The sequence below is a fragment of the Chenopodium album genome, chromosome 13 (genome assembly GCF_948465745.1).
Source record: "Chenopodium album chromosome 13, dcCheAlbu1.1, whole genome shotgun sequence".
Lineage (NCBI taxonomy): Eukaryota > Viridiplantae > Streptophyta > Magnoliopsida > Caryophyllales > Amaranthaceae > Chenopodium > Chenopodium album.
In genome coordinates, this window is record NC_137846.1 from 17,907,362 (window position 1) to 17,924,981 (window position 17,620).

At 36.2% G+C, this 17,620-nt stretch overlaps 1 protein-coding gene across 1 annotated transcript; it reads left to right on the forward strand.

The window, feature by feature from the left end:
* Positions 1–11,765: 11,765 nt before the first annotated feature.
* LOC145574669 (nascent polypeptide-associated complex subunit alpha-like protein 1) lies at positions 11,766–14,315 on the forward strand. The gene is made up of 4 exons (XM_081632506.1): positions 11,766–11,935; positions 12,975–13,059; positions 13,594–13,721; positions 13,806–14,315. Exons 1-4 carry the CDS (start codon positions 11,876–11,878, stop codon positions 14,136–14,138), a joined length of 606 nt encoding a protein of 201 aa, XP_081488632.1. The 5' UTR covers positions 11,766–11,875; the 3' UTR covers positions 14,139–14,315.
* The last annotated feature ends 3,305 nt before the right edge of the window (positions 14,316–17,620 follow it).

Here is a 17,620-nt window from a genome sequence, read left to right on the forward strand (position 1 = left end):
GTTTAGCCTTTTCTTATTTTCTCTCTCTTAGGGTTGGATTAGGATTTTCTCTCTAGTTTAGGAGTAGTTTTAGAGAGAGAAAGCTTGGATTTTCATGGAGTTTTGAGATATTGAAAAAGCAATTGGTGGATTCTCGATCTTCTCATATATTCAATGAGCCTATCTAACTTTCTCTCATCTTTATTGCTTTCATTAATTCTTGTTTTTGCTTAATTGTTGGTTGATTTGAGCAGTTAATTGGTTTACTAGTTTGATTCTTGCTTTATTTCTTATTTTACCTTGCTTTCTATGCTTTTGTTCATCATGTTAGCTTAGACTTTGTTCTAGGAAAATGGATGAAGATTATGTTGATGAATTGAATGATTGATTGTGATTAGTATGCAATTGGTTCTTGATTATTGTGTATGGATGATGCTTATATGGATTAGAATCTTTCTAGCTAATTGATTCTATGCTCTTAAATGTGCTTTCAATCAATTGTGCGGAAGTGAGTTGGTTGAGAGTCTAAATTCTTCCATACCTATGCTAGGTTAGTTGCACGGGAGTGAATTAGCTTAGTAGGATATTTAACATGCTTAATTGCGCGGGAGTGAGTTAAGTGTGTTGATCGTTCCTAATTGAGATCATTTTCATCTAATTGCAATTTTGTTGTTGAATGCATTGATGTAATTGGATTCCACTTTCCCTAGTTTTCGTTGTTTGCTCTAAATAGTGTTTTAGTTTTACCTCTCTCTATATCTCGACCATCCTACTAGTCTAATTAGTATAGATTGATATACTTAATCTTCATGGTTCGACCCTTTATTTGCCACTAACTAGTTTGGTGTAAGTTTAGGTATATAAATTTCTAATTTGGTTTAGGTTAGTAGTCCCAACGACCTATTAACCCGCGACCAAGATGCCTTTGCCAAAACAAAGGAGCCATGGTCACATCACAAATCCAAACAAATAGATATGAGATATCACCTCGTTTATGAGATCAGTGACCAGCGAGATGTCATGATCTGCAAAGTTTTAGTATGAGTGAGAAAATCGCTTATTTACTTATTAAACCCCTTCCACAGACTAAGGTATGAGAGTCATATTAAATTCTTGGATTGTAGCAAGCCATGTAATTCAAGTTGCATATTACATAAGGAATGCATATATTTGTAGAATTATGTTTATAAACAGAAATTTTATTTCTCTTATTTAATTATGGTTTTGGAAATTAAATAAAATGTCCAAAATAATTATGAATTGATGGGTTCATCAGGTTAATGACCTGGTGAATGAAACCCCACAAGTGAACAAAATTCATATATTATTTAAGTTCCTAGTTCGAAATCCTTAAAGTGGACATAAATGATTTCAATAAATGAACTACCATGTAAGATTGATTGTATACCACAGTTTCATGGGCTATAAGGGCATAGTGATGCTCGGTTAATCACTTGGATGTGCATGAATGATGCATAATCGAACTATTGACCTACTTTGAAGTTCAAGTATAGAGCTTCCGGATATATTAGTGGATTCCTTTGACATGAGTGGAACTTTGATTCTATTCAATGATTGATTTAACAGTGGTACATTCAAACGTATTCCCGTAACTAGAGATTATAAAGGATGTTTCTTGGTTACTTCAAAAGTAGAGTGGGAGCTTTGTTGCTACAAGATTGGATTGAGTCTACCTATTAAATTAGGAAATGTGTCATGGCCGCTTGAAGAGGGAGAATTCAGAAAATACGTGGTCGCGTTCAAATGCATTACTTAGTAATCATTTAGTTTTGTAATTCGAACTCAGATTTCAAGAAACGATTTGTAGATTAATATGATCTCGACATGGGATGCAATCATATTATCAAATCGACACATATTGACTTAAGGAATTTGAATATTGCACACTTGTCTCAGACAAATGGGAGATGAAGGATTTATGTCTTTGTCAAGTTCAATTACTAGATATATAAATAGATCAAATTATGGATATAATTAAGTTCGTTCATTTGGATCGTTGTTGTATCATAGCTAGAGGTACTAACGAACTTTGGGCTAATTAGACGAATCCTATAAGGTCACACAAAGGGCCTAGATCGAGCACGAGAGGACGAGGCCCATGATGGGCCTCATCCTTTATAGTGGCCGGCCATAAGGAAAGTTTAGAGAGGTTTCGGGCTTCCTAACCTAGTCTAATTATAATATGATTATAAGTAGACTAGGTGCCTAGGTAATTAGTGAGAGTAGTTTTACTGTTAAGTTGAAACCCTAATTAGCAAACACGAAACCAGCTTCTCTCAAACTCCTCTCTCTCTCTCACAGCCCTCCCCTCGGCGTCGGTGTTGGTGGTTTGTGGTGGTCGTCTTTGTCCATTAAAGGTGGTGATCGTGGTTTTCCTCCTTCACTCAACCAGTCTAGTATTGGTGAACGGCTCGTTCAAATCCTGTGGACTAAGTAGAGGAGCAACGCTTTGGGCTCTATTCTCTCCCTAATTTGCCAGTCGAATAGCTTTGTGGAGATCATGCTTTAAAGGTATGATTATGTGTCTTGTGTGTTATGCATGCGATCTTGGGATATTTTTTCTCATATAGTACCTATAAACTCCTACAGGTATAATATTGGTTGTAAATAACAAAATCAGTTGTTATAAAATGAAGTGCTATAAATGAGTTACAAAATGTATAAAATGTAAAAATAACAACTCATTTTAATTGTACATTTTGTAATCATGGTAATACAAAATGAGGTGTTATAATACAAAGTGAGTTGTTATTTACACTCAATGGTAATATCTAACACACTTCTTAATTTAGCAACTCATGTGATATATAATTATCAAATGGTGAGGCTTTTTTGAGTATACTAATGTCATTAATAAACTAATTTAAAATTGATAAGGGCCTAGTTTTTTTTGTCAATTGAGACTTAAAATTGACTATCTACTTTTTTTGCCAATTGAGACTCAAAATTGACTAACTAAACTTAGTAACTTTTTTTTGCATATCTAAGTTTTGATAACAACTTATTGGTATTCTTTAGAAAAAATATTGTCTCTTTCCTAAAAAACTTCAATGAGTCTCACCATTGGAGATGATCTAATGCAATCTCATCTCAAGCAGTCAATCTTATATTTTTTCTATACAAAATTCCATTCCCACTTATACCCCCCAAGTGGTAATGGATGGTAATGAAAATTTAAGAAGGAAATTAGGGCATGTTCTCTTCAACTTATTTTCAGTTCAGTTCAGCTCCAATCAGTTCAGTTCAGCTCAGTTCAATTCAGCTCAGTTCAGCAAATCAGAACAAGCCCTTAGCACTATTGACAATGTGTTTGACTTTCCTCGCAAATTTTCAATACAAATTCATTCTCATAGAAAACCACTTATTACTACCTACCAAATGGGCCGTATATGTCATTTGTCCATTATGTCTTAGAAATTAGAATGCATCTTCGATTACATACTAGCATACTCCTATGTCAGGAGTCTCAGGACCTTAACTTAGGGCATTCATAGTAGATCTAATCTTGGAAGCTTAGTTAGCTTTATATTACCATTATCAACCAAAAAGGTTGGTGGTAGCCCTTTGAGGGAGGAAGGGAGAGAAGAGAGAAAAAGAAGTGGAGGAAGGCGACAGTCAAATTAGGGATCTATTCATGGTTATGAGATATATGTATATTTAATTTAGTTGTTTAATGGGTGAAGTTCTATTTCTCCAATGTAGAGTTTTCATTTCTATTCTCAAGTTTAGCCAACTTATGTGTTAGCTTAGTATATAGACTATATACCGAGTTAAGAGTTGATTTGTGAAATTTTGTGCAGAGGCGGGACAAAGAATTTCGAGGCCCTATGCTAGATCTTAAAATAAAATGGGGGCTTTAAAAAAAATCTTAATAATGAAATACTAATATTATAAATAATAATAAATTGACAATCACATTGCAAATACAAATTTTTATTAACAGTCATTTAAAAAGTGCAACTCTTCTAGCATATTTAAAACATTATTTACCTAAAAACTCAATGATTAATTGTTGATTGTTGTCATTTGAAACGCAATTTTGTGTAAAAAACTCTCTGATAAGGGAGGAAGCTTGAAGCTCCTCTAATGGCAGAAAATGGGTTTAGAGAGAGAAAGAAGAGAGAATTTACGAGGAAGAAAGTTATTAATTGCATAACTAACTCACAATTATTACATGACTTTTATAGTTGGTTAGTGGAATACACATCATCAATCCACTAGCTAACTACCTCATCTCAGCTAATTACAACTAAAAACCTCGCCAAAACACTTAACTGAACAAATGAGCTAATTTCCCACATCATAGCTTTCCCCCTTTAAGAGACTTGTCCTTAAGTCTAAGGAACAACAAAATCAGGAAAAGTCTTCTCAAAATGTTCAGCAGGCTCCCAAGTAGCTTCAAAAGCAGGAAAACCCTCCTATTGCACCAAGTAGTGTACTTGAGCTCAATTATGAAATTTCACCATCTTCCTGTCCAAAATAGCAGCAGGCTAAATTCTATCAGAACCAACTTCAAACCCTGAAACATAGGAGGAATATGAGAGACCAAGGGCAATTTTCTTCGAAAAATTTTGAGCTAAGACACATGGAAAACATCGTGTATCTTAGCTTCTACTGGTAACTTTAGTTGTATGCCACTTTACCAACCACAACAGCTACCTAAAATGACCCATATAACTAATAAGGTAGTTTCTGATTACCCCTTCTCTACAGTGATTGTTGTCTGTATGATTGTAATTTCAACCAAACCCAATCACCCACTTAAAAGGATCTCTCTGACCTATGCTTGTTTGCTTGAGCTTTCATCTTGTTCCGAGCTCTTTCCAAATGAAACTTCAAATCAGCAATCATTCTTTCCCTCCTTTGTTAGCTTTTGTCCAGCTCATCATTCTTTACTTCACCAGCCAAATATGGTAAATGTAAAGGTGGAGGCTGATTTTACACAACTTCATAAGGAGTTAATTGTATAGTAGTGTGAAAATAGGTGTTATACCACCACTCAGCTAGAGACAACCATTGTCATTCATGTGGTTGATCTCCTATCATGCATCTTAAGTAAGCTTCCAGGCACCTGTTAACCACCTCTATTTGACTATCAGTTTGAGGATGATAGGCAGTATACAAAAGTAGCTCAGTACCATGTAGAGTGAATAACCCTTTCCAAAACTGACTTAAGAACACAATGTCCCTGTCACTGACTATAGACCTTGGCCACCCATGCAACTTGAAAACATTGTCCAAGTAACATTGAGCTACTTGTAATGCTGTAAAGGGGTGAGACAATGCCATGAAGTGAGCATATTTGCTCACCTGTCAACCACCACAAATATTACCTCCTTTCCAACTGACTTAGGAAGTCTTATAATAAAATCCATGGAGACATCAAGCCAAACCTCCTCAAGAATAGGCAGGGGCTGTAAGTGACTAGGATAAGCTGAAGTATCATATTTAGCTGCCTGACACACAGTGCATTTCCTCACAAATGAACTGACATCTCTTGTGATACCTCTCCAATTGAACAATCTCTTGACCCTTCTCAAAGTCTACTCTCTCCCACCATTACCACTCTTAGGAGATTCATGATGCCAAGACAAAATTTTATGTCTCAAAGTCTACTACTATCTTGCCTTTCCTTCTTAAAAGAGTGTCATCTCACTGAAAACCTGCAACCAAGCTCCCAGTCTGTAAAGCTTGTATGATTGCAGCATAATTGTCATCCAACTGATAGCTGTAAGCAATTAAGGACCCCAAATTGGAATCCAGCACTGTCACTGCCATGCAAAGAATCTCAAATCCTTGTAGTCTAGACAAGGCATCTACTGCCACATTCTCCTTCCCACACTTATACTGTATTTCATAATCAAAGCCCATCAACTTTGAATAACCAAAACTGCTAAAATGGAGTGGAAATTTTCTGTTACAGCAACCATTTGACACTTTTCTGATCTGTCTTAATGACAAAATGACCCCCTATGGTATTGTTCCCATTTCTGGACAGCAAAGACTATGGCTAGCAACTCTTTGTCATAAACAGAAAGCTTTTGCCACTTAGGACCCAATGTCCTACTGATATAGGCCAATGGATGCCCTTTCTACATTAACATTGCCCCAATACCAGTCTTTGAAGCATTAGTCTCCAAGATAAATTATTTGTTAAAATCTGGAATTGCCGGAACTAGTGCTGAAACCAAAGCAGACTTGAGGAACTCAAATGCTTACTATGCTTCATTATTCCAATTATAACCATTTTTCTTCGGCTGGTCTGTCAAAGGCTTACTTATCACATCATATCCCTTCACAAACTTCCTATAATAACCTATTAGCCCTAGGAAGCTTCTGAGATCTTTGACATTAGATGGAACAAGCCAACTACTAACTGCAGCAACTTTCTTGGGGTCAGTCTCCACACCATTTTCAGTAATATAGTGACCCAAGTATTCCACCTTATTTGTTGCAAAAATACATTTGCTATCCTTCACAAACATGCAGTTTTCTTTCATTAAAGCAAACACCTCAACCAAATGTTGCCAGTGATCCTGCAAATTTTTGCTGTAGACAAGAATGTTATCAAAGAATACTAACACACATTTCCTTAAAAGTGGCCTGAACACATGATTCATCCATCCTTAAAAAGATGCAGGAGCATTAGTCAACCCAAGGGCATGACTAAGAATTCATAGTGTCCTGTGTGAGTCTTGAATGTTGTTTTGAACACATCACTAGCATTCACTCTCATTTGATGGTATCTAGCCCTTAAATCCAATTTGCCAAAGATCTTAGCTCCAACCAACTCATCAATTAATTCATCTATCACTGGAATTAGGAATTTATTCTTGACAGTCCTATTATTTAGCTCCATGTAATCCACACACAACCTCCAAGTACAATCTTTCTTCCCAACTAAAACTACAGGTGATGCAAAAGGGCTAGAACTATTTTGTATAATTCCCCTATCCAACATCTCCTGGACCAACTGTTCAATAAAATCTCTTTGCTTCAATGGATACTTATAACGCCTGATATTCACTGGAGTACTACCAGGAATTAAGGGTATAGAGTGATCAAAAACTCCTCTCTCAGGTGGTAAATCAATTGGTTCCTCAAACACCATGCTAAACTACTACTTAAGATCAGCAAATTCTATAAACTAGGACTGATTATGCCTGTCTTGTTCCTGAACACAATTCACCTCCATCACTTGCATAAGACATAGTTGAACTGTTGAATCAAAATTTTTATCAGTTGGGTTACCCTCCACCACTGACAGCTTCTTGGAAGGAATGCCCTTCAACAAAAACTTCTCATTTCCCAAGTAAAACTCCATATTCATCTTCTAAAAGTCCTAGTATATAGGACCCAACAACCTCAGCCATTGAATTCACAGCTACCCAATGGAATCAACAAAACATCAGCATCAAACTTATGTCCTTGCGTCTCCCAAGTAAACCCCTTACACATGGATTGACAAGGAATATGATTCCCATCAGCAACTGGAACAGCTTGAAAAGGAATTTGATCCAACTTACACCCTAATTTGTTTGCTATATTGACATCAACAATATTATGAGTGCTACCAGAATCAATAAGGATATGAAAATCCTTACCATTCACCATCCTTTTCACTCTCATGATTTGGAAAGACTGATTCCCAACCAAAGCATTGACAAAAATTTGGGATTCTGACTCAACTTCCAGTTCTGACTCCAATTCCTCACCATCTGTATCATACTCACCAGGAATATCAACAGTAAAAAGTTGAGGTTTCTTAAATTGACACTTATGTTCCCTAGTATAAGGCTGATCACAATAATAGCGAAGACCCTTGGCAATCTTTTCCTGCCTAACATCTGCTGGTATGTGTCTATAATTTTTAGAATTATGTGGAGTCTAAGTTAAAGAAGGAACTGGTTTAATTTGAAGTGTAGGTAATAAAGGAGGTAAGGTACTGCCAAGCAAAGATTTAGCAGTGAACTTGGAAGTTTTATAGCTCAGATTAGCAGAAGTCAATGATTCTTCCTATAATCTAGCATATTCCACTGCCTGAGCAATTGTAGAAGGTTTGAAGGCTTTAACAAAAGGCTTAACAGCTGGTCTCAACCCTCCTATAAAGCTCTAATATATATGCATCAGGTAAGACATGATTATTCATCAACATGACAAACCTCAAGTTCTTAAAATCATCAATATATTCCTCAATTGAACTAAGTTGCTGAAGTCTATTAAATTGTTCAACAACATTAGTTCCTGAACTATCTTTAAATCTAGCATACAAATCGGCAACAAAATCATTCCAATCCACAACTACAGACCTTCTAACAGACAAATAGTTCATCATCCAACTCTCAGCCTTATCAATCATGTTTAAATAAGCTAAATCAACTTTATGATCATCAGTAATTTTGCATAGATTGAAGTATTTGTAGCATTTTTTGACCCAAATTTGTGGATTACTACCATTAAATTAGGAAACTCCAATTTAGGGTTCATACCTAAGGTCCCGGTGGAATTGGACTTGTTCAAGCTGTTGAACGATGACGTAAGAGAAGAAGGTTCAGACGAAGAAGATGGAGTAGTCGTAACCTTCTCAGCAAAACCTTAGATGTGAGATTGAGAGAGAAAGTAGATCTTAGAAATAAAAGAGGAGAGAAAAGCTAATTGACAAAGTTGAGATTGAAAAGTAAAAAATAAAAATTTACTGAAAAAAAACGTGAGATAAAAAAGTTAAAAAAAAATAAAAATTACTGTATATAAAATGTAATATTCAAACCTCTAACCTCCCTTCAAAATTAGTTTCTCTTTACTAGTGAAGCAAGGAAATTATTACTACATATCCTACTCAGAATACACTTATATCTAATTTTGGGATCCCAAATATTACGAGGCCTTGTGTGGTCGCTCAACATGCACCGCCCGTCCGCTGCCCCTGATTTTGTGTAGACTTTAAGTAGTTAATCTTAACAATAAGGAAACAACCTTGTCAAAGCAATCATGACTTTGAGGGTGGCAATTGTTAATCAAACTTACATGTGTCCTAGCCTCTTAAGTAGGTAGATTATGGACCAATTGATTATTCTTTGATTTCCTTTGAACTCCAGATGTCGCACACATATATATTGAACTGTAGACCTAGGCTTATTTTATTTGATTTAAACACATCTTTATTGATTAAGGTATAATTTATGTAACTAGTTATTGGCTCGGGCGATGCCTCGAATCATTATAAATCACGTGAGTTTGATCAAGCAATTTAAAGGGGTTGATTTTCAACGATATTAATGAGTGAATGAAAAAAAAAAAAAAAAATTTCTTAATTTTGCATCAATAGAATCACATCTTTGTTATTTTAATATCCATACTACTGATATTATATCTTGTACTCTATAACTACAGTTTTATCATTAAATGCACATGTTTCTTTTTTAAAATGACTTAAAATTTTTATTACATCATAAGTGATATTATGTAACTTGTAATGAAATTTCAATTGAATAAACAATGCTATAAAAATGACCAAATTGTTTACATATAATAGATAGTTATTTAAATTGAAAGGTTAAGTATATGAAAAGTTTTTCTTGTAGAATAAATTTTATTAATGCTTATTGTTAATTATTGCTAAATAGTAAGGTATTTATTATTAGGACCTATTCTGATTTATTGAATTGAGCTGAACTAAACTGAACCGAATTAAACTGATTGGAGCTGAACTGAACTAAATAGAGCTAAAATGAATTGTTTATGGGAGAAGAAAATTAGGAGCTGAACCGAACTGAACTGAATTGAATAGAGCTAAAATGAATTGTTTATGAGAGAAGAAAATTAGGAGCTAAACTGAACTGAATTGATTGAAGTTGAACTGAAATTAAGTTGAAGAGAACAGGCCCTTAAAGTGCTTGAATAGACACAATATATAATAATATAGTTTATATGAAAGGTTTTATGAGGCTTGCCATGTCATTACTTATGTGGCGCCAAGTCATGATGAGAGAAGGTGACACGTGTCAATAACATGCTGTCCCTTTGAGTTTTAATAATATTATAGATTATAGATTAGTTTAATCATTCATTACTCATCCCAAAGTTAGAATAACTTTTTTTCCCCTATGAATCTTAATCCTCAACCCTACTTCCCTATTTGCATTTGTTAGAGTTGTTAGGAATTTATTTTATTTTTTTTTTTTTTTTAGAAAAGCAAGCTAGTTTGTATTAGATTTTAAAAAATTTATCAATCAATACATACGAAGCAATTTCTTGCAAACAAAAGTTTTTCCACAATTATTAGGAATTTATTTACACACATGCGACAAGCCTATCAAATAATCACCTTATTTAGAGTTATGTTAGGTTGTGATGCGAAACATCAAGCCTCTTCATATCTTTAGTTGCTTATTTAGGTTTTGCCCCAAGGTTTTGGGATCCACTTGGATTTGTTTTACTTGGTTTGGCTTAGTTTATTTTATGTTTTTAATGTTTATTAAGAGTCCTTAAGTTAGTTAGTTTGCTTGCAAGGCAAGGTTAGTTAGGTTGCTTGGAGGCTAGGATTAGGGGCTTATCCTAATCATCTTAGGACTCTTAGGGGCTGATTAACCTCTATAAATAGAGGGAATTTCGTGGGTTTTAGACACACAATTTTTAGATTAATAAAAACTTAGGGTTTTGCTTAATTGCTTTACTTCTTGCGTGAGTTTTCTTACGTACTTGCTTAATAATCAATTCAGGAGGTGAGTTGGAGATTAAGAGGTTGAATAACTTAGTTCCAGGAGAAGGTCTAAGGGATTTAACGATTCAAAGAGTTCGTTCTAGGAGGAAGTCGAATTCTATTGAAATATCGGTTCGTTTCATCACACTTTGCGCATCAATAATCAATAATTCTTCAAGAAAGTGTTAAAGATCGAATCTTTCTTTCAAGATTGTGAGAATTCTAAAAACTTTACTAAACAAGGGGTTAGGATCCACATCAGGTTGTGCAATCCCAAACTGAGAGACTCGGAACAACCGGGGTCACCAGCCTAATGATTGAGCGAGAGAACCTAACAGGAGAGTGAGGAAAGTATTTCCACACTTGTTAGGAATTTATTTAAACACATGTGACAAGCCAGTCAAAATATCACCTTATTTAGAGTTGTGTATATGTAGGGTTGGGCAAGCCCAAATCGGGAGACCTGGAACAATTAGTGTCACCGTGTAGTGTAGCCTAATGATTGAGCAAGATAACCCAACAAGAAAGCATTGTAGGCGAGTGATTCGACAACGGCTAACCCTGCTTTGACAACTCTTACATCGTGCTTTGTCACGGAATAAAAAGTCGTATCATGTTGGACCTATGTCGATCTTTGATAAACAGAGCTAATATATGCCCGATTACCATAAACTTCGTTAATGATATGTAGTATATATAATTTTTTTGTATGTGAGTAAAAATTAAGCAAACCGACCCGTTGTGATTGTATTAAACTCATGCCAAATTTTGTAAATAATGTGAATACATAACAAATAGCCCACTAATGCACCTCCAATGTCGTGGCAGGCTTGTGTCGGGTGAGACTAATTTTCCAGCCATCCCAAACATCTCCAACATTATTAGGACCAAGAAAACATAACCTAACCCACTGTGCATGACTTATGAAATTGAAGTTAAAAAAAAAAAAATAAAAAAAAAAAGAAAAAAAGAAAAAAAAAAGTGGAGTGTCAAAAATGTAAATGACATAGTTAGCCTAGCCTAGCCGAGCCACGAGCCCACGAGTATAAAATTGTAGAAATGACCATCTGCCTCTCTGTGGACTCTATCTTTCATTTCATTTTTTCGGGGTTTTAGGGTTTTTGCGTTTCCCCTTTCTCTCACTCTCTCTCCTCCTTTCACCGTTCTTCGACCGCCATGACTGCTCAAACTCAAGAAGAGCTTCTCGCTGCTCATCTCGAACAACAGAAAATCGATGTATATTCCTTTTTCCCCTATCTTGCATCTCTATTTATATCTGTGTATTTGTTTTTGAATCCGATTCATAAATTTTAATTCATTTCTGGGTTTAATTTGCTATTGTCTTTAAATTAGGACTATATGTTTGTTAATTGTTTGGGATTTGATCCTTTATTGGATAGAATTTGTTTAATTTTTGTGGGTTTATGTTGTTTGCTTTATTTTTGTAATTAGTGTTGTTTTAGTTGGATCTCATTTTTGTCTTTCATGATTTGGATTGATGGTTGTTTCAAGGTTGAAAGATGCAATATTGTGCTAAATTAAAATATAGTTTGAAAGAAGAAATAATAAAAAAAAAAAATCATCATCATTTCATTTGGTTTTAGTATTTCATTCAGGATGTCCTGCCGGATTTAGTTTTCGGACTTCAAATTATTCTATCTGACAATTAATTTCGAATAGTGGTTTTTTTTTTTTTTTTTTTTTTTTTTTTTTTTTTTTTTTTTTTTTTTTTTTTTGAATTTGATAGTTTTGGGGAAAAATATGGTTTATTGTTTTAGTTTTCATGTGTAGTGTCATTTTATCTATTCTTAACCTCTGGAAGAGAGGCATTGGATTTTGGAAGTTATTCAGTATTGGTGTGTTTGGGTAATTGTTATCTGTCATGAGTTTAAATAAAAAGCCGAAAGTTTCAACCATGTGTGAAGTGTCTATTTATTTTACTTGTGTTGCAACTTCAATGAATGGATGTGAAAGAGTTTAAAATGATGGTCTTCAGTTATCCTTACTAGAAACTCGAAAGTTGTAGGTATATATATAATGTATATTATGACAATGGGATATTAAGAGTTTAAAGAATGTTATTGGATTTGGAAGTGCTTAGGTAATATTTGGCTTTTATTTATTTTTGTACACATGTTTTGGTTACTTGTTATTTTTATTCATTTGTGAAAGTTAATTGATATCTAAATTTTTTTTTTACCAAAGAATGCTATTCGTTTATACCTGGATAAGTCATTGTTCATTATTGATGTATGGCGTGCTTTTGTTTCTGTAGCATGATGAACCTGTTGTTGAGGATGACGAGGACGATGATGATGAGGATGACGATGATGACAAGGATGATGATGATGAAGTAGAAGGTAAAGTCTGAGTTTCTTCAGCTCAAGTTCAATAGTAGCATCTTATAGGCCTTTCAAGAATGGTCTGGTAGCTCCTTTAGTTCATTGATTATGTATGATGTAACTGATGGCAGATGCTTTTGAAAGTGAATTTGTAGCTTGCTGAGTAGAGTGTGATACAAAAGTAAATGTGTGATGTCTTTTCATGTTGTGTGATACAGAAATGTAAATGTGTGATGTCTTTCCATGTTGTTTGTAGCAGTGTGATACAGAAATGTAAATTATATCTTGTGAAAAATCCTCTCTTGTTTATGCTACTTTTAATTTCGCATACTGCAGATTAATCCTGTAAGTTGCTAGCATGATGTTCCCTTTAAACTGTTGCATGTAAATATAATTGTATGCAAGCTGTATTTGCACGAGTGTGATGGATTTGGTAGACTCTCTTTCTGTTTCCTTTGATTATAGGTTCATTCCCCTTTTTCTACTTATCCTTTCTAACATCTCTTTGCTAGTGTTCTTGATAATTTGATTGTGTACTGTAATTGTTTACAGGGGCACTTGATGCTAGTGGTAGGTCAAAGCAGAGCAGAAGTGAAAAGAAGAGTAGAAAAGCTATGTTGAAGTTGGGGATGAAGCCTATTACTGGTGTTAGCAGAGTCACTGTGAAGAAGAGCAAGAACGTTAGTCTCTTTCCCCTGATGTATCCATTTATAATTGTATTGAAGTCTTTTTTCTAATAAGTGAGTATCTGTTTGTTGAATCAGATTTTGTTTGTCATCTCAAAGCCTGATGTTTTCAAGAGCCCAACATCAGATACTTATGTTATCTTTGGTGAGGCGAAGATTGAAGATCTGAGCTCACAACTTCAAACCCAGGCAGCAGAGCAGTTCAAGGCCCCGGACTTGAGCAATGTCATATCCAAGCCTGAATCCTCTGCAATGGCTCAGGATGATGAGGATGTTGATGAGTCCGGAGTGGAACCTAAGGACATTGAGTTGGTGATGACACAGGCTGGAGTCCCAAGGGGCAAGGCAGTCAAGGCACTCAAGGCTGCTGATGGTGATATTGTTTCTGCTATAATGGAACTGACCACCTGATAAGTTTGTGTTCTCTTCTTTTTGTGTTTTTTGGTGTTTAGTTAGTCATTAGTGCTTCCTGAAGCATGGTCTTGAAATTTGAGGAATTTTCAGAGGCTGTTTGTTTACTTTCAGCTGTTGTACTGGTAAAACTTTGAGAATATCTTATATGTGATGAAGCAAAGCACTTGTTTGATTGGCGCATGGTTCATATATAGGTTATTCAGAAGTCTTGTCATTTTTCTTTGGTTTCTCAGTTAACCTCAGTTTTCAGTGAGTTGGGTTTCTCTTTTTGAAGTATGTGGTACCCTGGAAAATCTGGAATAGCTTAAAGGAGCGAATTGGCAATGACTCAGTCATATGGCCTTAATATCCTGCAATTAATACTTGGACACAATATAATGTCATGGACGCAGTATGTAATGAAGAAGCATAGAGCCATTTGTGGGACTGTTGATGTCTATGGGGATTGGGGATTGGGGAGGGGGAGGGGTTGATTTCCCCATACTTGCAAAGTTGCTATGGGTCTCCATTCCCATCCTCATTTTGGCGGGCACAAACCTGAAACTATTCCATTCCCCCCCCCCCCCCCCCACCCCCACCAACACTGACACACACACACTTGGCTATCCACGCCCATCTAATCCCTGTTTGGACCCACCTCTATAGAAGGGACTGCATACTGCATGGTTTATACTATATAATGAACGACAGTACTATATACTAACAAATTACAGTTCCAAAGTAAAAAATATGAAGTAAAAAGATCACTTGCCTACTTGAGCAGTTGTTTTTTTCGTTGAATTACTATTACTAGTTAAACCAAAATGAATGATTATATAGGTTTAGATTTTTAGTCTAATTTCTTAACAGGCCAGTTTTGGGCTGGAAGATCCATGATTCATTATTTCACAAACATAGCTTCTCAATTATTCCCGCGGGGGGGTGGGGGGGCCGGCGACGACGAAAAACTCTATCCGGGTAACACCATAACAATCACTACAAATCAAAATCTTTTCTACATCTTCCAAGTTACATTGTACATGACACTGAAATTACAAGATGTTTATGGCTTTGTGCAATTTAATGGCCTTCTTTTCCCACCAGAGTAAGGAAGAAGACTAGTATCCTTTCCCATTTTCTCTCTCCTTTCCTCTAATTAACACATAATACTTTCTTTCTCTACATTACTAGCCACTATCTCAATCCTCTTTCTCATCATCTTTCTTTTCTTTTTCAAACATCAATGATGATCCTTTTTCATTATCTTTCTCTTATTTACTTATACCATACTATATTAATAAGAAAAAAAGGAAAATTTGGAAATTACATTCAAATAATAGACCTGTTTTGAAATTACTAATCGTTAATTTTTATTTATTTATTTATTTTTTTTTACCACCCCTTAAATTTATAAAGTATTCAAATTCTCACCTTTTTCATTATTCCGGTGGATTATTCGTTTGAGGGCCCCACATAACTAACTTCCCTCCTTTTTTTTACTTCCTTTCTCTCGACTTAACCCTCTCAATATTCTATTATACTTTACCTATCACTTCCCTCATTCAATTTTTCAATAAATTGTTGAACCATCATCAATCTTCTCCCTCTTTCTTCTTTAATTTTCTGTCAAATTTGCAACTACCCCTAAAATTATTAAAGTAAAACCCTAAGTTTTGTTTTTTCTGCAAATTAAATGCTTTACTATACTTGCATGTACTCTTGAAGGTGAAAAAGTGCGAAAAGTCTCCATCTTTGGGTGTTCTTTGGGAACCAGAAGCGTAGGTGAAGTTCCTGACATTTGCTGATGTCAATGGCGATGGCAGAGGTAAGTGTTTCGGGGTTTTTTTGGTCCCTTGGGAGAGTTAAGTTACTAAGTCTGGATCTGAGCCGTCTATACTTGCAAAATAACGGAAGCTTCGGTTGGTCGGAGTTCCGCCTCCGACAATCAAGTCAGTAAAGATCCGGAGTAAAAGGATGTGGAAGAGTAAATATCTTCTCGGATTCTGAGATTAGGTGTTTCTCTGTTTTTGAGAGTAACGAATGATGTAATGATAGAACGTGTTGGGGGCATCTCCCTATTTATAGCGTCATTAGGGTTTGCGCCCTTGTCCTAGGTCACGAAAACCTAAGACTGATGGGCTGCGCCGCATTGCGGCTTTCTCGGGATCTGGCCATGAAGGCCGCCTTTTTTTCCAGATAATTAGGGATGACACGTGTCTGATGGAGATAGGTCCACTTTGGACCTCTCCTTGGTGACACATGTCACCTTCAGATAGGGCCACGTGTCCCGGGTAATTTTACCCAAAACATTTGCCCTTCACAGGTGTGACGTGGCGTGCCACGGGGCATCTGTGACATGTTATCACTTAGTAATTAGTGGATCAGTTTTAACTTGGGAAATTACTAGGGTGCCCCCGGATTTACCCCTATATAAATACAATTTTTACCCCCTTTATTTTAGACGTTTCCAAAAAGTCATAGAGAGAGAAAGTCTAAAGATTTTTAGAGAGAGAGAGAGAGAGAGAGAGAGAGAGAGAGAGAGTCTGACAATCGCCGGTATCATCCACAAACAGTTTCCTGATCTTCTGCCTGCTTGTTACAGCCGGTCAACGCTTGATACCCTTCCAAGAGAAATCTTAAGGTACTGTCTCTCCCCCTCTCAGCTCTTTCATATTTTTCCATTTGTGCATATTTCTTTCAATAAATGGATTCACCATCAGCACACACGACACAACCTAGGTCAATAGTTAGCCGGTCTCCTGGTACGGTTGAGTCTTGAACTGGGGGTGCCGGCTTTGGGTTTATGGGCCTGCCTTGTTCATCCCTGAATCCGACCATTTCTGTGTTTGTGCAGGGCACAACGGCTCAAGTAAAACAAACAGCATGAAGGCGGATACGAAGGGATGGCACTTTAGATGTGTTGTCTGATGAGATATCACCGGTTGATGAGGGAAATATACCGGTTAACCAAGGAGAAGACTTCCCTTCAGGTACACCCAGCACACTTAGTGATGATGGGATTTAGATGAATCAGACGGCGGGGAAGCCGTCTCAGCTTCCGGCTCTGCAGAAGAGGAGTTCGAACATAGAGGCGGTGGGGAGGCCGCTTCTGTCTCTGGCAATGATAATAAAGAGGAAGAGGCTCTTCTTAAGAGAGACATAGAAGGGACCACCTCTGGGTCCAGCGCTGAGGAGAGTATTGAGGGTTACCTTTCGCCCTTAAGGATAGCGAGGTAGAAGAGAGAAAGAAATGTAGTGAGGCGGCTGACCTTTTCCGGATTCATGTCTCTGCCAAAGATAGGGCAAGCATGATTAAGGGCTTGAAAGACTTAAAGTTAAAACGCTCTCTTGAGGGATATGACATCTGGATGCCGCCTGATTTGGGCACCATTGTTTGGAAAGACAACCAGAACAATGCCAATAACTATTTTGGCTGCTATGAGGTGGCTTTCATGGCTGGTCTTTGCTTCCCTCTTTACGACGCAATAAAGGTTATCCTT

Bases quoted from the DNA above. Each gene is read 5' to 3' on its own strand.
- LOC145574669 (XM_081632506.1), top strand. From the start codon at position 11,876: ATGACTGCTCAAACTCAAGAAGAGCTTCTCGCTGCTCATCTCGAACAA. The intron at 13,060-13,593 runs GTAAAGTCTGAG...AATTGTTTACAG, and splicing joins TGATGATGATGAAGTAGAAG to GGGCACTTGATGCTAGTGGT. The intron at 13,722-13,805 runs GTTAGTCTCTTT...TTGTTGAATCAG, and splicing joins CTGTGAAGAAGAGCAAGAAC to ATTTTGTTTGTCATCTCAAA.